The 15780-nt window shown below is 42.3% G+C and overlaps 1 protein-coding gene across 8 annotated transcripts in view; it reads left to right on the top strand.

The window, feature by feature from the left end:
- celf1 (cugbp, Elav-like family member 1) overlaps window positions 1-15780 on the top strand; it is an 82203-nt gene that overhangs the window by 39075 nt on the left and 27348 nt on the right. For 6 of the 8 annotated variants that reach the window (XM_063062282.1, XM_063062288.1, XM_063062286.1 and 3 more), the window contains 5 exons: window positions 953-1140; window positions 2357-2439; window positions 13408-13456; window positions 13575-13709; window positions 15377-15456. In XM_063062282.1, coding sequence (XP_062918352.1) covers window positions 953-1140; window positions 2357-2439; window positions 13408-13456; window positions 13575-13709; window positions 15377-15456 — 535 coding nt within the window. The remainder of the gene's footprint in view (window positions 1-952; window positions 1141-2356; window positions 2440-13407; window positions 13457-13574; window positions 13710-15376; window positions 15457-15780) is intronic. The other 2 variants (XM_063062285.1, XM_063062287.1) reach the window with 1 other exon arrangement.

Raw genomic sequence — 15780 nt, 5'->3', positions numbered from 1 at the left:
GTTTTGCTGTGTATCGTGGAAATCAAAGGTTCATTTATTATCAAAGTATACAACTCTGAAATTCTCGTTCTCCAGATGGTGTAAGCATTGGCAGTGTTTCTGAGTAGTTAGTTTGTAACATAATGAGCTAGTTAATTTAGCAGGGCTCATTTTAAGTCAATGGTCAATAAACACAACCTGGAAGTTAATTTATTGTTATGCCACTTTAACATTAAAGTGTTGGCATCAGAGTTCACCCCAAGCTCAGCACCGTATTTACAATTTATTCTGTACCACCCCGGTATGCCAACTTCCTTGAGAACATGTTAGAATATCACACAGTAATTATAACTTTGGAAAACACAAGAAAATGCAAAAGGAGGATTTAAAGTTTACACAGATTTTGTTTTCACTGTTAGCTCTGGATATGTTTTCATACATCGACTTTTTTAGTTTTTTTTAGCTTATGTGCTGAATGCCCAAGTGAAGAACCTTTTCTTAATTAACGCTGGCCTATTGGACAGAGTCAGGTGTCAGGTGTTGCAGAGAAGCTCCAGGGGAGGCAGCCTTTCATACTGACATCACCAATGGGTACATGGCTGTGCCAGTTGCATGGCAGTGATGGTGAGTGCCAGGGAGATTTCACTGGGTCACCCTACTGAATGCACTCAGGAGCTCAGCAGACTTGTCCATCACCTCTGTGTGAACAGGTCACAGTTGCCTCAGATAGACTTGCCATTATTGTAGCATCATTGAGATGGTTGAAAAGCTGCCCTTTCTTTCCTCGCACTGCCTCCAGCTCTGGTGGTACTTTCCCTCCTCTTGCTCTGTGCCACACTCTCCTTCCTTTACCCCCCTATAGTCTCTGGCCTGTCTTCCAGCATGCTTTCACCAGCCTCTGCCAATTCTCTTCTCCCCACCCCCCCAGCCAGACCTTTGGATCAGTGTCTGTTGTTATTTCTCCTTTCTGCAGATCAAAGAAAATGAATGGGTCTCTGGATCACCCCGACCAGCCTGATATCGACTCCATCAAGATGTTTGTGGGTCAGATTCCAAGGTCCTGGTCTGAAAAAGAGCTGAAAGAACTTTTCGAACAGTACGGTGTTGTGTATGAGATTAATGTACTCCGCGACAGAAGTCAAAACCCTCCTCAGAGTAAAGGTGAGCTTCGTCAATTCTGCTTCACTTTACCTTTAGGTGAACTGCACCAAAACTTTTTCGAGCAGTTGTGTACTGCTGATCCGGATTAAGTATTGTAAAAAAAAAACTGAGTCAAGCTGTAGAGCTGGTTACAATACGAATTCCATTGAATAGGTGCCATTCCCCGGGGGTGTTTGGTTTCTGTGAGCTGCAGGCAGCTACTGACTTCTAGTCACAGAGTCACACAGAAAGCAACCAACCAGTCCACGCAGACCAAAATGCCCCATCTAAGCTGGTGCCATTTGCCCATGTTTGCCCATGTTCCTCTAAAGCTTTCCTATTAGTGTATTTGTCCAAGTGTCTTTTAAATGTACATGTATCTGCCTCAACTACTTCTCCTCACAGATTATTGCATATACGGACCACCCTCTTTGTGGGAAAAGTTGCCTCTCAGCTTTCTAATAAATTCCAACCCCAAGGAAAAAGACTATGCATCCAACCGATTTAAAGCCCTTGTGAATTTACTGATTCAATGGAATTAGGTCTCAGTCTGCCCAACTTCTCTCTGTAACAAAAGCCCTTTCTGGCACTGATGGATTGAAAAGAGACAGACGGCAGCATTGTTGAATGTGGAATACATTTTGTTGAAATTGGTAAGCACTCTGGAGCTAATGTCTCATAGCACCGAAGCAGGCCACGAAGCCTGTGCTGAACACCAAATACCCATGTGCATTAATCCCAGCTGCCAGCTTTCTATGTCTTGGCAATTCATGTGCTAGTTTAGATCCTGAAATGGGTGAGTCTCTGCCTGCACCATCTACTCAATGTGCTCCAGAGTCCAACCACCTGGGTGAAGGAAGCTACTCCCTAGTTCCTCTCTAAATCTCTTATCCCTTTCCCTAAGCATTTGCCCTTCGGTTTTAGATATCGTTGTGATGGGTTAAAGTTAGCTGCTAGCTATGTCCGTCATAATTCTGTACAGCTGGTAGAAGGGTGGGTGGGATGTGTGATGACACTGACCAGTGCAGAGAACTGAGATGCGTAGAGCAGTACTAAGTGTCATGGGTTGAATTGTATCTGAGACTTAATAGTACCTCCTGGGTGGGGGGTGCAAAGGGAAGGAATGGGAAAGGTGGGGCAACTGAGAATGATAATCCATTGGCCAAAGTTGCCTGGGAGTTGCTGGAATTTGACACATGAACCTGTTCTGCTGTTTAATTTATGCATCTCTTTCCAGGTTGTTGCTTTGTAACGTTTTATACCCGTAAAGCAGCACTAGAAGCACAAAATGCCCTTCACAATATGAAGATTTTGCCCGGGGTGAGTATGTCCATATTATGTCAGGCTTTAGTGAGGGTAGTGGTTTTACCTTTTAAGCGGAACTGGTTAAGTACATGCCACAGTTGCTGGTGCTGTTGTGAGGCATGTTGTGAGGTCAGAAACCATAGGGAAATGTAGGAGAGGCCCAGGGATCATATTTGCCTGTTACAGAATGAATACCTTGTGCCTAGAGTTTGAGTAACCTACTTTGTTGTTCACACTACTAACTGAACATTTTGTAATAAATTTCAGCAAGGTTTATGTCAAAGTCCCAGTTGACAGGCTTACCAAAATAATGAAGTAAAAACCCAAGGGGAGTGGCAAATTGAATTCATATCTGGCAAAGTTGCAGTAAGTTATGGATGATGATAGATTTTTTTGTGACTGGAAAACTGTTATCAGTGGGGCTCTGTGGATCTGTGTTCAGTCCCTTGCATTTTGTAATGAATGATTTAGACAATTGCTCAGGCATGATGAAAGAAGTTTGCAGATGATAAAAAAGACTTTGACCACGTGTTGTGCCTGTGAGGAGGGAGCGTTAGATTGCTTTCGATTAGTCTGTGTAGGGGCAAATAGAATTGAATATAGACAAGTGCGAGATGGTGCACTTAGGAAGGCAAGAGAAGTATTAGTGAAGGATTGGAAAGTAGATATAAAGCAGCTATAAAGTTGTGAGCTGCAGAAACTCCACTGTTCAGTAAATTAAACCGCATACGTCAAGAGCCACACTCCTGCACCTCCTCTCATCTTTCTGTCCCACCCAAATCTTTGCATGCCAGTCTCTCCTTCACTCTGCCCTCTTACCCCACCCCCACGCTATGGGCTAGGTTTCCTGCTAGTTACCTCCCATATAATTCTGTAAACTTCTTTACCTCTAGCAGAGAGGCGATAACAAGGGGATACTTGGAATGCTTGATAACAACAACCATTGCAGGAGCCAAGGTGACTTATCTGAGCAAACAGTTTAGTGTCGTATGCGCAAAGGCAACGAAAAGCATTTTGCAGCAACATCACACACAACATTTAATGAGCAGCAGTCAGAAGAAAAGTTTAAAAAAACATTGTGCACAATTTTTTCAAAGAACACAGTAACAAAAAATGCTCATTCTAAGTGCAAGCTCTAGTGCAAGGTAGTCATAGTACTGATAAACTGTAGGTTTTAGGGTTGAGTCATTTGGCTCAAGAACTGAATGGCTGAAGGGAAGTAGCTGCTGCTGAACCTGGTGGTGTGAGACTTCAGGCTTCTGTAAAAATGGTAGCTGTGAGAAAATAGGTTGCCCGTAAGATAGGGATGTTGCCTCATTATGGCAGTGCCTCCTGTAGATACTACCAGTGGTGGGCCTGTGATTTATTGAGCTGACGTCAATGTTGTCTACAGCTTCTTATGTTGTTCTGCATTCAGATTGCCATATCAAACTATGATGATGCCAGTATATGTGAGGCACAAAGGCTGGTACAGGCTAGTATCCCCTCAAGTTAAAGTGAGGTGTCAGTGAAGCAAAAAAAAATCCAGTAGTCCACCTATTGTCGACAGTTTAAGTTAAAGTTAATATTAAATCAAATATAGAGGCTTATAAAGTTGACAGAAATAACTACGTCTGTAGCTTGGGGGCACTTCAGAATTTAAGAAATGAAATTGATGTAATGGGGGAACAGAGCAAGAGATAAAACCTCTAAACATAAAAACAGCTAAGAGCTACAGTAGGAGAGTTAATAGTGGTGAATAAGGAAATTGTTGAGAAATTTAAAAAATTTTGTGAAGGCCCAGTCATTCTACTGGAGAGCCAAAAATCTGGTGAAAAAGGAAATTAAAGGAAATTAGCATCAGCAAAATCAAATTAGAGTAGCAAATGCAATCCCTTTATGGAAGGAAGGAAGGAACGAGAGAACGAGAGGATCTATTTTCATGTTAGGATAACATCAGTATTAGGGAATATGTCAGTAACCATAATGCAGGATATAACAAAACATCTGGAAAAGAGTAGGATTGAGTAGTTAGTATGGACTTGAAAGGGAAATCATGCTTGACTATTTTATTCTTTAATACACATTTCTATTATTTCCTAATGTTACGAAAGGAGGCCATTCAGCCTTCATGTCATTGCTAGAGCAATTAATTGCACTTTCCAGCATATTTTCCTACATCCTCATCTCTCTCATATCTGTGGAAGTGTATTTGGTCTTTCAGAAAACCTTTGGTTAGATTCCATAAATAAAGTTGGTCAGTAAGTTTGGAGGACAAGGGAGTACATTAAAGTGGGCACAAACCAATTCTCATAGAGGGATCAGAAGTGGAGAGAGTGAGCAACTTCAGGTTCCTGGGTGTCAAGATCTTTGAGGTTCTAACCTGGTCTCAACATATTGATGCAGTTATAAAGAAGGCAAGATAGTGGCTATATTTCATTAGGGGTTTGAAGCGATTTGGTTTGTCACCTAAAACACTCAGAGCTTCTATAGTTGTATCGTGGAGAGCATTCTGACAGTCTGCAGCACTGTCTGGTATGGAGGGGCTACTGCACAGGACAGAAAGAAGCTCCAGAAAATCGTAAAATTAGCTCTATCATAGATGGTAGTCTCCATGGTATTCAGGACGCCTTCAAGGAGCGGTGCCCCAGAAAGGTGACGTCCATTATTAAGGATTCCATCACCCAGGGCATGCCCGCTTCTCAGGAAGGAGGTACAGGAGCCTGAAGGCACACACTCAGCAATTCAGGAGCAGCTTCTTCCCCTCTGCCAAACGATTCCTAAATGCACATTGAACCCATGAATATCTACCCTCCCCTTAACCCTCCCCCACCGATATATACTCCTACCTAAAGAGAAAAGAAAAAAAAAGAACCGCCTGAATATTGGAAGGTTTGCACATGCTCCATGGGATTAAAAATAAATTTAATATATATTTGTTACTTTCCCCAAGGAACCAAGATCTTCATCATCAGAGCTGTAAATAAGGGCTCCAAATATTCAAAGATGTTTCATATTTATCTCTTAAAATCTAAAACATTACTTAGCTTCTCAACTCTCATAGTTCCCTGGGGAATCTCTTTGAACTTCACCATGTTGCTATGTGTTTCCCTCCCAATCATCCAGGCAAAAAGAAAAAAAAAGATAGAAAAGATACAAAAAAAGAAAAAAAAACAAAATCCCCCCCCCCACTAATGTTGTGAATGAAAAGATACACAACACTACCCCCCTCCATTGTGCGGGTCGTAGCTATTGCCACGCTTGCACACATGAATAACGTAGTGATTGATCAGTGTTTCTTCCAGCTCCCCCATAACAAAAAATTGTAGATATATAAAAAAAAATTAATGTCATTGTTCCCAGCTAATATTCCTCAAATTTTAACCTTTCTTCCGCTCCCTCATATAATTAATAATATATTTATATATTCATCCGCCTAAAAATCCAACAGGCCTAATCCTTGATCCAGTCTTCATCTTCAATCCTTCTCGCTCCCCTGGGTTTGTTCTTGTATCTGGTGAATATTCAAAGAATCTCGCACAAACTCCTCCGCTTTCCGGGAATCTTCAAAAAATCTTTTTTCTCCACCAGGCAAGAAAATCTTCAAGGTTGCAGGATAACGCAATATAAATTGATAACCGTGATCCCATAGGGCTTTTTTCACTGGATTAAATTTCTTCCTTCTCTTCAAAAGTTCATAGCTTATGTCAGGGTAAAAAAAAATTTTCTTCCCTTCTATCATCAGTGGCCCTTTTCTCTTCTTGGCAGCTTGGGCAGCTGCCTGTAGAATCCTTTCTTTGTCTTGAAATCTTAAGAATTTTATTAAAATTGCTTGTGGATATTGGTCATCTTGTGGTTTTGGTCTTAGAGCTCTATGTACCCGCTCAATTTCAATTGATCGGTCTTCCTCTTTCATTTGCAAGGTTTTTGGGATCCATCTTTGAAAAAATTCTATTGGATTATCTCCCTCTATACCTTCTTTGAGACCAACAATTTTAATATTATTACGTCTACTAAAATTTTCCAACACGTCCACTTTCTCCAAGAGTCGATTTCTTTCCGTGTTCCAGACAAGCACATCATTTTCTGTTTTTTCCACTCTTATCGTTAATATGCTCCATTGTTCTTTCCATCTTCTGAAGTTTCTTATCCATTTTATCCTGTCTTTTCATAGCTTTATCATAGCACATCTTCACGTCTCTAAGCTCTGTTCTTAATTTTCTTAGTTCAGCCGTTAATCGCAATAAAGCCTCTCTTATGTCTCGATCGTCTCCTTTACTTCCAGTCTCTTCCAGTTCTTCCTCCTCCTCTTCATCTGTATTCTCCGCGGTATCCAATTCTGACTCTGAGTCGCTTTCAGTTGCAATGGCCGTCGGTTCTTGTAGTTTAAGTTGTGTCGATTTGTGCATGCACAATTCCGGCATCTTCTTCCGAGAGACCACTACCGCCACCATTGCTCCCTATTCTTCTACGCCAGAGATAAAATACGTCGCCTCCGAAGGAGATCCAACCTGAATCCGAGGCTCCATTGCTGCAGTAGGCCCTTTTTTCTTCCCATCTCGTGGCGACTTCACAACAACAGACTACTTCTGTTGCGGTTTACGAGGCATATCGTAGAGTAGTCTTACGAAGTTTATAAGTAGTTTTCGGAAAATATTTATTAACTTTACTTTGTTTAAACGGTTTTTGCTGATTTTTTACGGGAGAGCTGGATTTATACGTCTCAATCCTACGTCATCACGTGACGCCCCCCCCACTACCTCACTTTTAAAAAAAATATATATTTTTTTGCACTATTTTTAATCTATTCAATGTGCATAGATGTACTTTAATTGATATATTTTTTTTCCTTTCTACGTTATCGTGTATTGCATTGAACTGCTGTTGCTAAGTTAACAAATTTCAGGTCATGTTGGTGATAATAAACCTGATTCTGTACTGGCATGTGCTGAGAATTGGCTGTCAGTGCATAGTTTGGGAATAAAGGGGTCTTTCTCAGTTTGGTGTACTGTGACTAGTGGAATATCAGGTGGATTACTGATTAGGCTGCAATTATTCACTATCTGTGAATATTACTGATGTTTGTTGGTAACACAGAATGAGCTGGAATTCAGAGTTGACAGGAAAATGTCGGGAGACTTCAAGGGGATATAGTCAGGCTGTGGGTGAGACCATAGAGGGAGATACAGCATAGACACAGGTCCTTCAGCCCACTGAGTTTGAGCTGATAATCAAACTTCCATCTTTACACTAATCCAACCCTAACACATTAAATATGGCCCCACTTTGGCACACAAAACAGAAAATCAGATTGCAAAATGTTGACATTCAAAGAGACCTGGCTCTCTTTATGCATGTCATTGAACAGTGGTGTGCAAGTGCACAAATAACCAAGAAGGCTGATGGTATGTTGGTCTTTATTGTGAGAAGATCTGAGTACAGAATTGAAGCTGTCTTATTGAAGTTATACAAGTCCTTGGTGAATAGGAAGTATAGTTTGGTCTTATTAAAGCATAGACTTCCCAAAGAAGAAATGCAGAGATATTTCACTGGATTTATTTCTGAGATGACAGATTGGCTATATGAAGAGAGAGAGTAGCTTGGAACTGTATTCTCTGGATTTTAGGACAGAATATCTCATTGAAATGTGTAAGATTTCTCCTCCTTGGTCTGATATTGAAGTCATTCAGTTGTCATAGATAATGAAAATGCATTGAATATGGTCAGTTTCTGTGCATCAGTTATGTTTATTTTCCCACAAGTTATTGGTCACACCAATTGACCAGCTCAGGAACAAACTGTGAATGCTCGATTCATCTCCTTATTGATGCAAGTTTACACAATTAGAAGAAGAGGCTTCTAAGTCAAACATGACTTCTAGCAGACAAGAAGCTGCAAATACTGGGATTTGGAGCAACAAACAACCTGCTAAAGGAACTCAGTGAGTCAGGCACCATCTGTGCAAAGGATACTCACCACTTTGGTTCCTGACCCTGCATTAGGATTGGCAGTGTAAAGAGAAGGTAGCTGGTAATGGGGAAGGGCAAGGCAGGAACTGGCAAGTGATAAGATTCAGGTTAGGGGAGGAAGGGATGGAAATAATGATAGAGGCTGGGAGGTGATTACTAGAAACAACAAAGAACTGCGTGTTATGGATTCTGATAAGAAAGGAAGCTGAGGAGTTGGAATCAGATAAGAGTGGGATGGTGGGTGTATGGGAACAGTGGGGAGGGGAAGGGAATAAGGAACCCAGTGGGTTGAGTGTGTGGGTGATAGGCAGATGGAACCAGGTGGGGAAGGAAAAAGAAACTAGGTAGCAGAGTTATTGCCCAGTGGGCTGCAACTGGGTAACCCAGTAGGGTGGGAAAGAAGAGAGTGTGCGAGTCGGCCTGGATGACTTCTAGGATGAGACTTGCTGCCTAGAAACTCAAACATATTTGGGATCCAGACATCCAACCTGCACTGCCATATCCCTGGGTAATGATGATCAGCAATAGCCAGGCGTTAGGCTTTCCTTTTTCATATATGGCTCAAGTGCTAAGATACAGAACAATATTGGAAATGTGATTCAAGATTACAGAAACAATTACTCCTCTTTCTCCCTTTGTACTGATGTTATACTCTCATCAAGCTCACAACATTGCTCTCAGTTTACTGTGCAATCTTTGGTTCCTCTTCGTTCTGGAAATAGAAGTTAAAAGGTCAGCAGTAGCTAGTGAAAAGTGTGGATGTGGCAGATGAAAAGCAAAAGAGTGTAAGATGATACATTTTGATTGGAAGACCAAGGAAAAGCACTGTAGGCTGAATCTGTAAGGGAGACCTCAGGGTAGTAATTGAACATATTGGAAAGGTGTTTGGTGCTCCAGGTGCTTGAGGGTGAAGGCTCTTTTGGTCTAGACTTGTGTAACAGGTTGGGGGAAGGCAAATGATGGAGTTGTGCAGAGACAGGCAGTCATGATGTAGTGTAATAAATAGCAGTTTGGGGTAAAGGAGGTGAAGGCTCTGGTTCCACCTTCTGAGAAAAAGAAATCTTGTACAAAGATGGGCCTTGGGGAATACAAGCAGGAGCACAAGAAAATGGGAGCAGGAGTAGGTCACCAGGACCTTGTTCGTTTCATTTAATGTGATGTGGCTGGTCAGTGCTGCTAATCTGGTTCCCATAACCTTCAATTACTCAAGGGGATGATTATGGGTATTGGAGGTGTAGGAATGGAGGGACAAAGAGGTGAAATGAGCTTAAGGGATGTGCCTGAAGCATTGAGCTCTGGAGATGAGAGAAAGTCCAGTCACAAAAGGAAAGTTTGCTGATGCTAAAAATCCAAGCAACACACACAAAATGCTGGAGGAACTCAGCAGGCCAGGCAGCATCTATGGAAAAGAGTAGTTTACTCTTTTCCATAGATGCTACCTGGCCTGCTGAGTTTCTCCAGTATTTTAAGAGAGAGAATGGGAGGACACGGAGAAGACATTTGCCGAAATGCATTTAGTGGTGAATATGAAAGGTTATTTTGTGAATGAGACAACTTTGATGCATGAGCAATGGTACAGAGGGGGAAGCTCAAAGCTTATTGCAATACTAATGGAAACTGTACAGATTGAAAAGGAGGAGGTGCTTGCTGTCTTGAGGAAAATTAAAGTGGATAAATCCCCGGGACCTGACAGAGTGTTCCCTCGGACCTTGAAGGAGACTAGTGTTGAAATTGTGGGGGCCCTGGCAGAAATATTTAAAATGTCGCTGTCTACGGGTGAAGTGCCGGAGGATTGGAGAGTGGCTCATGTTGTTCCGTTGTTTAAAAAAGGATCGAAAAGTAATCTGGGAAATTATAGGCCGGTGAGTTTAACGTCAGTAGTAGGTAAGTTATTGGAGGGAGTACTAAGAGACAGAATCTACAAGCATTTGGATAGACGGGCTTATTAGGGAGAGTCAACATGGCTTTGTGCGTGGTAGGTCATGTTTGACCAATCTGTTGGAGTTTTTCGAGGAGGTTACCAGGAAAGTGGATGAAGGGAAGGCAGTGGATATTGTCTACATGGACTTCAGCAAGGCCTTTGACAAGGTCCCGCATGAGCGGTTAGTTAGGAAAATTCAGTCGCTAGGTATACATGGAGAGGTGGTAAATTGGATTAGACATTGGCTCGATGGAAGAAGCCAGAGAGTGGTGGTAGAGAATTGCTTCTCCGAGTGGAGGCCTGTGACTAGTGGTGTGCCACAGGGATCAGTGCTGGGTCCATTGTTATTTGTCATCTATATCAATGATCTGGATGATAATGTGGTAAATTGGATCAGCAAGTTTGCTGATGATACAAAGATTGGAGGTATAGTAGACAGTGAGGAAGGTTTTCAGAGCCTGCAGAGGGACTTGGACCAGCTGGAAAAATGGGCTGAAAAATGGCAGATGGAGTTTAATACTGACAAGTGTGAGGTATTGCACGTTGGAAGGACAAACCAATGTAGAACATACAGGGTTAATGGTAACGCACTGAGGAGTACAGTGGAACAGAGGGATCTGGGAATACAGATACAAAATTCCCTAAAAGTGTCGTCACAGGTAGATAGGGTTGTAAAGAGAGCTTTTGGTACATTGGCCTTTATTAATCGAAGTATTGAGTATAAGAGCTGGAATGTTATGATGAGGTTGTATAAGGCATTGGTGAGGCCGAATCTGGAGTATTGTGTTCAGTTTTGGTCACCAAATTACAGGAAGGATATAAATAAGGTTGAAAGAGTGCAGAGAAGGTTTACAAGGATGTTGCCGGGACTTGAGAAACTCAGTTACAGAGAAAGGTTGAATAGGTTAGGACTTTATTCCCTGGAGCGTAGAAGAATGAGGGGAGATTTGATAGAGGTATATAAAATTATGATGGGTATAGATAGAGTGAATGCAAGCAGGCTTTTTCCACTGAGGCAAGGGGAGAAAGAAACCAGAGGACATGGGTTATGGGTGAGGGGGGAAAAGTTTAAAGGGAACATTGGGGGGGCTTCTTCACACGGAGTGGTGGGAGTATGGAATGAGCTGCCAGACGAGGTGGTAAATGCGGGTTCTTTTTTAACATTTAAGAATAAATTGGACAGATACATGGATGGGAGGTGTATGGAGGGATATGGTCCGTGTGCAGGTCAGTGGGACTAGGCAGAAAATGGTTTGGCACAGCCAAGAAGGGCCAAAGGGCCTGTTTCTGTGCTGTAGTTTCTATGGTTTCTACTATTTCCCTTTACCCTTCCACTTCCCACTTTGCTGTTTCTTTGTTCTGTGGGTGCCTTATAACAGTGGTCCCCAACCACGGGGCCGCGGACCGGTACCGGGCCGCAAAGCATGTGCTACTGGGCCACGAGGAAATGATATGATTTGGCGATATGAGTCAGCTGCACCTTTCCTCATTCTCTGTCGTGGCCACTGTTGAACACACGCAAAGTCATTACGCACGCGTCATCCACGTCAGTGTGGAAAGAAGATAACTCCTCAAGCTTGCAAATGACGGCGGGCTGAAAAGTATGTTTGACATAACATCTCTGCCGGCATTCTGAATCAAAGTCAAGGCTAAATATCCTGAGATAACCACGAAAGCACTGAAAACGTTGCTTCCATTTCCAGCATATCTCTGCAAAGTGGGGTTTTCTGCAATGAATGCAATGGAAGCTAAATTGCGGAATAGACTGGACATAAGGAACCCCCTTCGAGTATCGCTGTCTCCCATCACCCCTCGATGGGACCGTCTTGTTACAGGGAAACAAGCCCAGGGCTCCCACTGATTCAGCGATATTGGTGTGTTGCAATGATTTTATATGTTCATGCGGGGAAAATACGTGCTGTGTGTTTAATATCCAAACATTACTTAAAATGTTATGATGCTATTGACTTATAAGTGACTTATAATTGACTATATTCACTATATTCCTGCAAGGAAAATATGCACTGTGTGTTTAATATTAAATTCGTTAGATAAACCCTTTTAGAAATGAATTTGAGTGTACCAGCCACTTATAAGTGACTTATAGTTGACTTATCACCTGTATTCTGGTCATGATTAACACCAACCCCCCTCCCAGGGTTGCCAACTGTCCCTTATTAGCCGGAACATCCCGTATAATGGGCTAAATTGGTTTGCCCCATGTGGGACCGCCCTTGTCCCATATTTCCCCCGCTAAGGTAGAGTGATCCAATGAAACCTTTGTGCCGAAATGGCGTAAAGCAAAGAAGCAACTACCATTAATTTATATGGGAAAAATTTTTGAGCGTTCCCAGACCCAAAAAATAACCTACCAAATCATACCAAATAACACTAACATATAGTAAAAGCAGGAATGATATGATAAATACACAACCTATATAAAGTAGAAATAATAATGTACGGTGTAGTTTCACTTAATGGCCAAAAAACAATTTGTTGAAAAAAAATCGGCACCTACATGCATGCGCACACAGGTACCCGCGCAAGGCTTCATGGTCATGGTAGTGACTCGGGGTAAACACAATGTATTTGACTGCTACTCTTGTCCGTTGGCAACCCTACCCCCCCCCACCCCACTCCTGGTTGGCCGGTCCGCAAGAATATTGTCAATAATAAACCAGTCCGCGGTGCAAAAAAGCTTGGGGACTCCTGCCCTATAAAATCCTGCTCTTGCACAGATAATATGTAATGAAATGGGTGCATGGTCAACATGGATGTAATTTTTTTAACAGATTGGGAATACCGCGATAAATCTGCGTGGCCATGTTCCAGGGTGAGGGGGCAGAAAAAGTTTTCACCAGAGTAAAATGCTGAGATGCTGTAAATCAGAAATTAAAGCAGGAAATTCTGTAAGTTTTCAGCTTTTGTTGAGAGCAAAATGGAACTATAGAGATTTGACATGAAATCAAACCCAGTCACTGGGCTTCACTGGCTGCCAGGTCAGTGTTTGTATCTGGGAAAGCCGATGAGTGTGCTGTTTCTGTGTAGCAATGTACCTTGAGGAGCACTTGTATGCCAGCTCAGTACTGATCCACTGCTGCCTCTCTTCCTCAGATGCACCATCCTATACAGATGAAGCCAGCAGACAGTGAGAAGAACAATGGTGAGTTGGCATATGAACATCAAAAACTCTTCCCCTAGCACATTGCACTGCCAGAGCACACAGTCTGTATTCCTCCTTTACTAAGAGTTTTTATAATAAACCCCATGTTTGATTGCAGCAGTAGAAGACAGGAAGCTATTCGTGGGGATGATTTCCAAGAAATGCAATGAGAACGACGTGCGTGTCATGTTCTCCCCTTTCGGACAGATAGAGGAATGTAGAATATTACGGGGCCCAGATGGACTGAGTAAAGGTGAGTAAGGGTCAACCTTAAAGGGGATTAGTGGCTTTGCTTGGGATTATTCCCACTGACCTTATAAAATTGTTCACTTGAGGCAATCTGGTTCATTTCCTTCATGTACCTCAGCTCTTGCTGCGGCCATCCTGGTGTCCTCCATTCTTCCCTGCTCACTCCCACCTCAGCCCCCTCTCCCTGCCCTCGTTTACCCTCACATCTCCTGCCCCAGCTATTTACTCTTTTTCCCCCTCATGCACTGCCATCTACCCACCTACCCTCCCTTTGGCTCCCCTGTTCGCAGAACCTCCCTACCTCCTCATTCACCGACTCACAAACCACTTTCCTTTCCTCCTCCCCTTCACCTGCCCCTGGATTCACCCTCGTTCTTCTACCCTCCCTCCCCCTTTCACCTCCCCCAACCACACACCTCCTCTCCCTTCTCCCCCACACTGTCCCAACCACCTCCCTCCCTCTTCTCCCCATTCTGCCACTGACCACCCCACCCACATCACCTACCTTCAGCCACCCTCTCACCACCCCCTTTTTTTTTTAAATTTTATTTTTATTTGGATAAGGAGTTCACAATTATCATGTACTTTTTTCACACATATAACCTTTTCCATTTTTTTATATGTATAAAACTACAATTATTTATACATTCTTAAGTACACATTGAGATGATATAAAAGCAAAATAAACATTTAAATAGATAATTATGTACTGTGGTAAATCTAACCTATTAGGCTAAGTAATGAAATTAGTTGTTGAGAAAAATGGTAATAATAGTTTCCATACAACCCTTCTGGACCATTTCCACTGGTCCAAAATGTTGCATACAAGCCTATATACCAACCATTGTAGGTGTTTATATCCCAATTTGTTCGTGCTTGTTCCTGCCCACAGACATAATTATCCAATCCCTATGTACTTATTTACTTAATTTTTTCATTTTTTTATCCCTTTCCCAAATCTTTCCCTTTACTTGTGTTAATTCTCTATTTTCCAAAAAAAAACAACAAACATTTACTCACCACCCCCTTCAATGCACTCTTCTACTACAGCTGCCTCTGCTTCCTGCTGTTTGTTCTTTTATCTAACTTTGATTTTTGATCTAGAGATGGGGATAAGTGGAGGTAATGCATGACCAGGGATAGGTGTGGTGAGAACTGGTGAATAAAGGCACAAGTGTATTCTGGGTTTCCTTGAGGAGCACGCTGGAGATTTAAAAGGAATGAATAACTTTATTTATGTTGAAGACTCCCATCACAGCAGATTTTCAGTCCTGTCCTTGAGTTTGCTTTATCCCATATTTTGGGCTGGGATTGTTGCTGCTTGTTGTTTCTATGCTACCTGTGATGTTGTATTCAGACTGTCTGCCTTAGTTCCTACAACTGATCTACAGATCAGAATCACTTAGCTGAACAATGTTTTTGGGACATTAACGGTCATTGCTAGCAGCTGCAGCACTAGACTCTCTGTCCCAGAGGATGTAGGTATATGGACCAGAGTGATGGGATGTGAGGGTGCCCTTCTCTGTCTCATTCACTGGTGGAGCACCCAGAGAGCTGATTCACCACACCCTACAACCTGGCATTAAGTCTGTTGCTCCTAGCCTCCCTGTGTATGTTTTGAAGCTGCCGTTCTATTATTGAAGCCCCTGAAAATGTGTTGTCTTTCCACAGGTTGTGCATTTATAACATTTACAACAAGATCAATGGCTCAGAATGCAATCAAAACAATGCACCAGTCACAGACAATGGAGGTGAGCCTTCTGAATTCTGTGAGGGCAGTTGGCTCAGTGTGGTTGTCCTGCCGAGACCACTGTACTGAAAGGTTGGCATGCCAGCCTTGTATTATACAAGACCCACATATCTTCTTAACAGCCTTCCCAACTATCCTGTTTGTCCAGAGATTTCCACATGTCACCTCAGATCTCCCAGAACCTTATTTAGACTAGTATCATCAGTATGATGCTAGTTAACAAGCTAAATCTTTCTACTGGGCAAAATGTAAAACTATACTGTGCTGTTCCGTTATTTGTGTCTCCCCTTCCTCTGATTAGTCCATACATTCCTGAAATTTGTCT

The sequence above is a fragment of the Mobula hypostoma genome, chromosome 11, assembly GCF_963921235.1.
Source record: "Mobula hypostoma chromosome 11, sMobHyp1.1, whole genome shotgun sequence".
NCBI classification, from domain to species: domain Eukaryota; kingdom Metazoa; phylum Chordata; class Chondrichthyes; order Myliobatiformes; family Myliobatidae; genus Mobula; species Mobula hypostoma.
The sequence above is the reverse complement of the archived record's forward strand: the minus strand, read 5'-3'. Positions and strand labels throughout refer to the sequence as shown.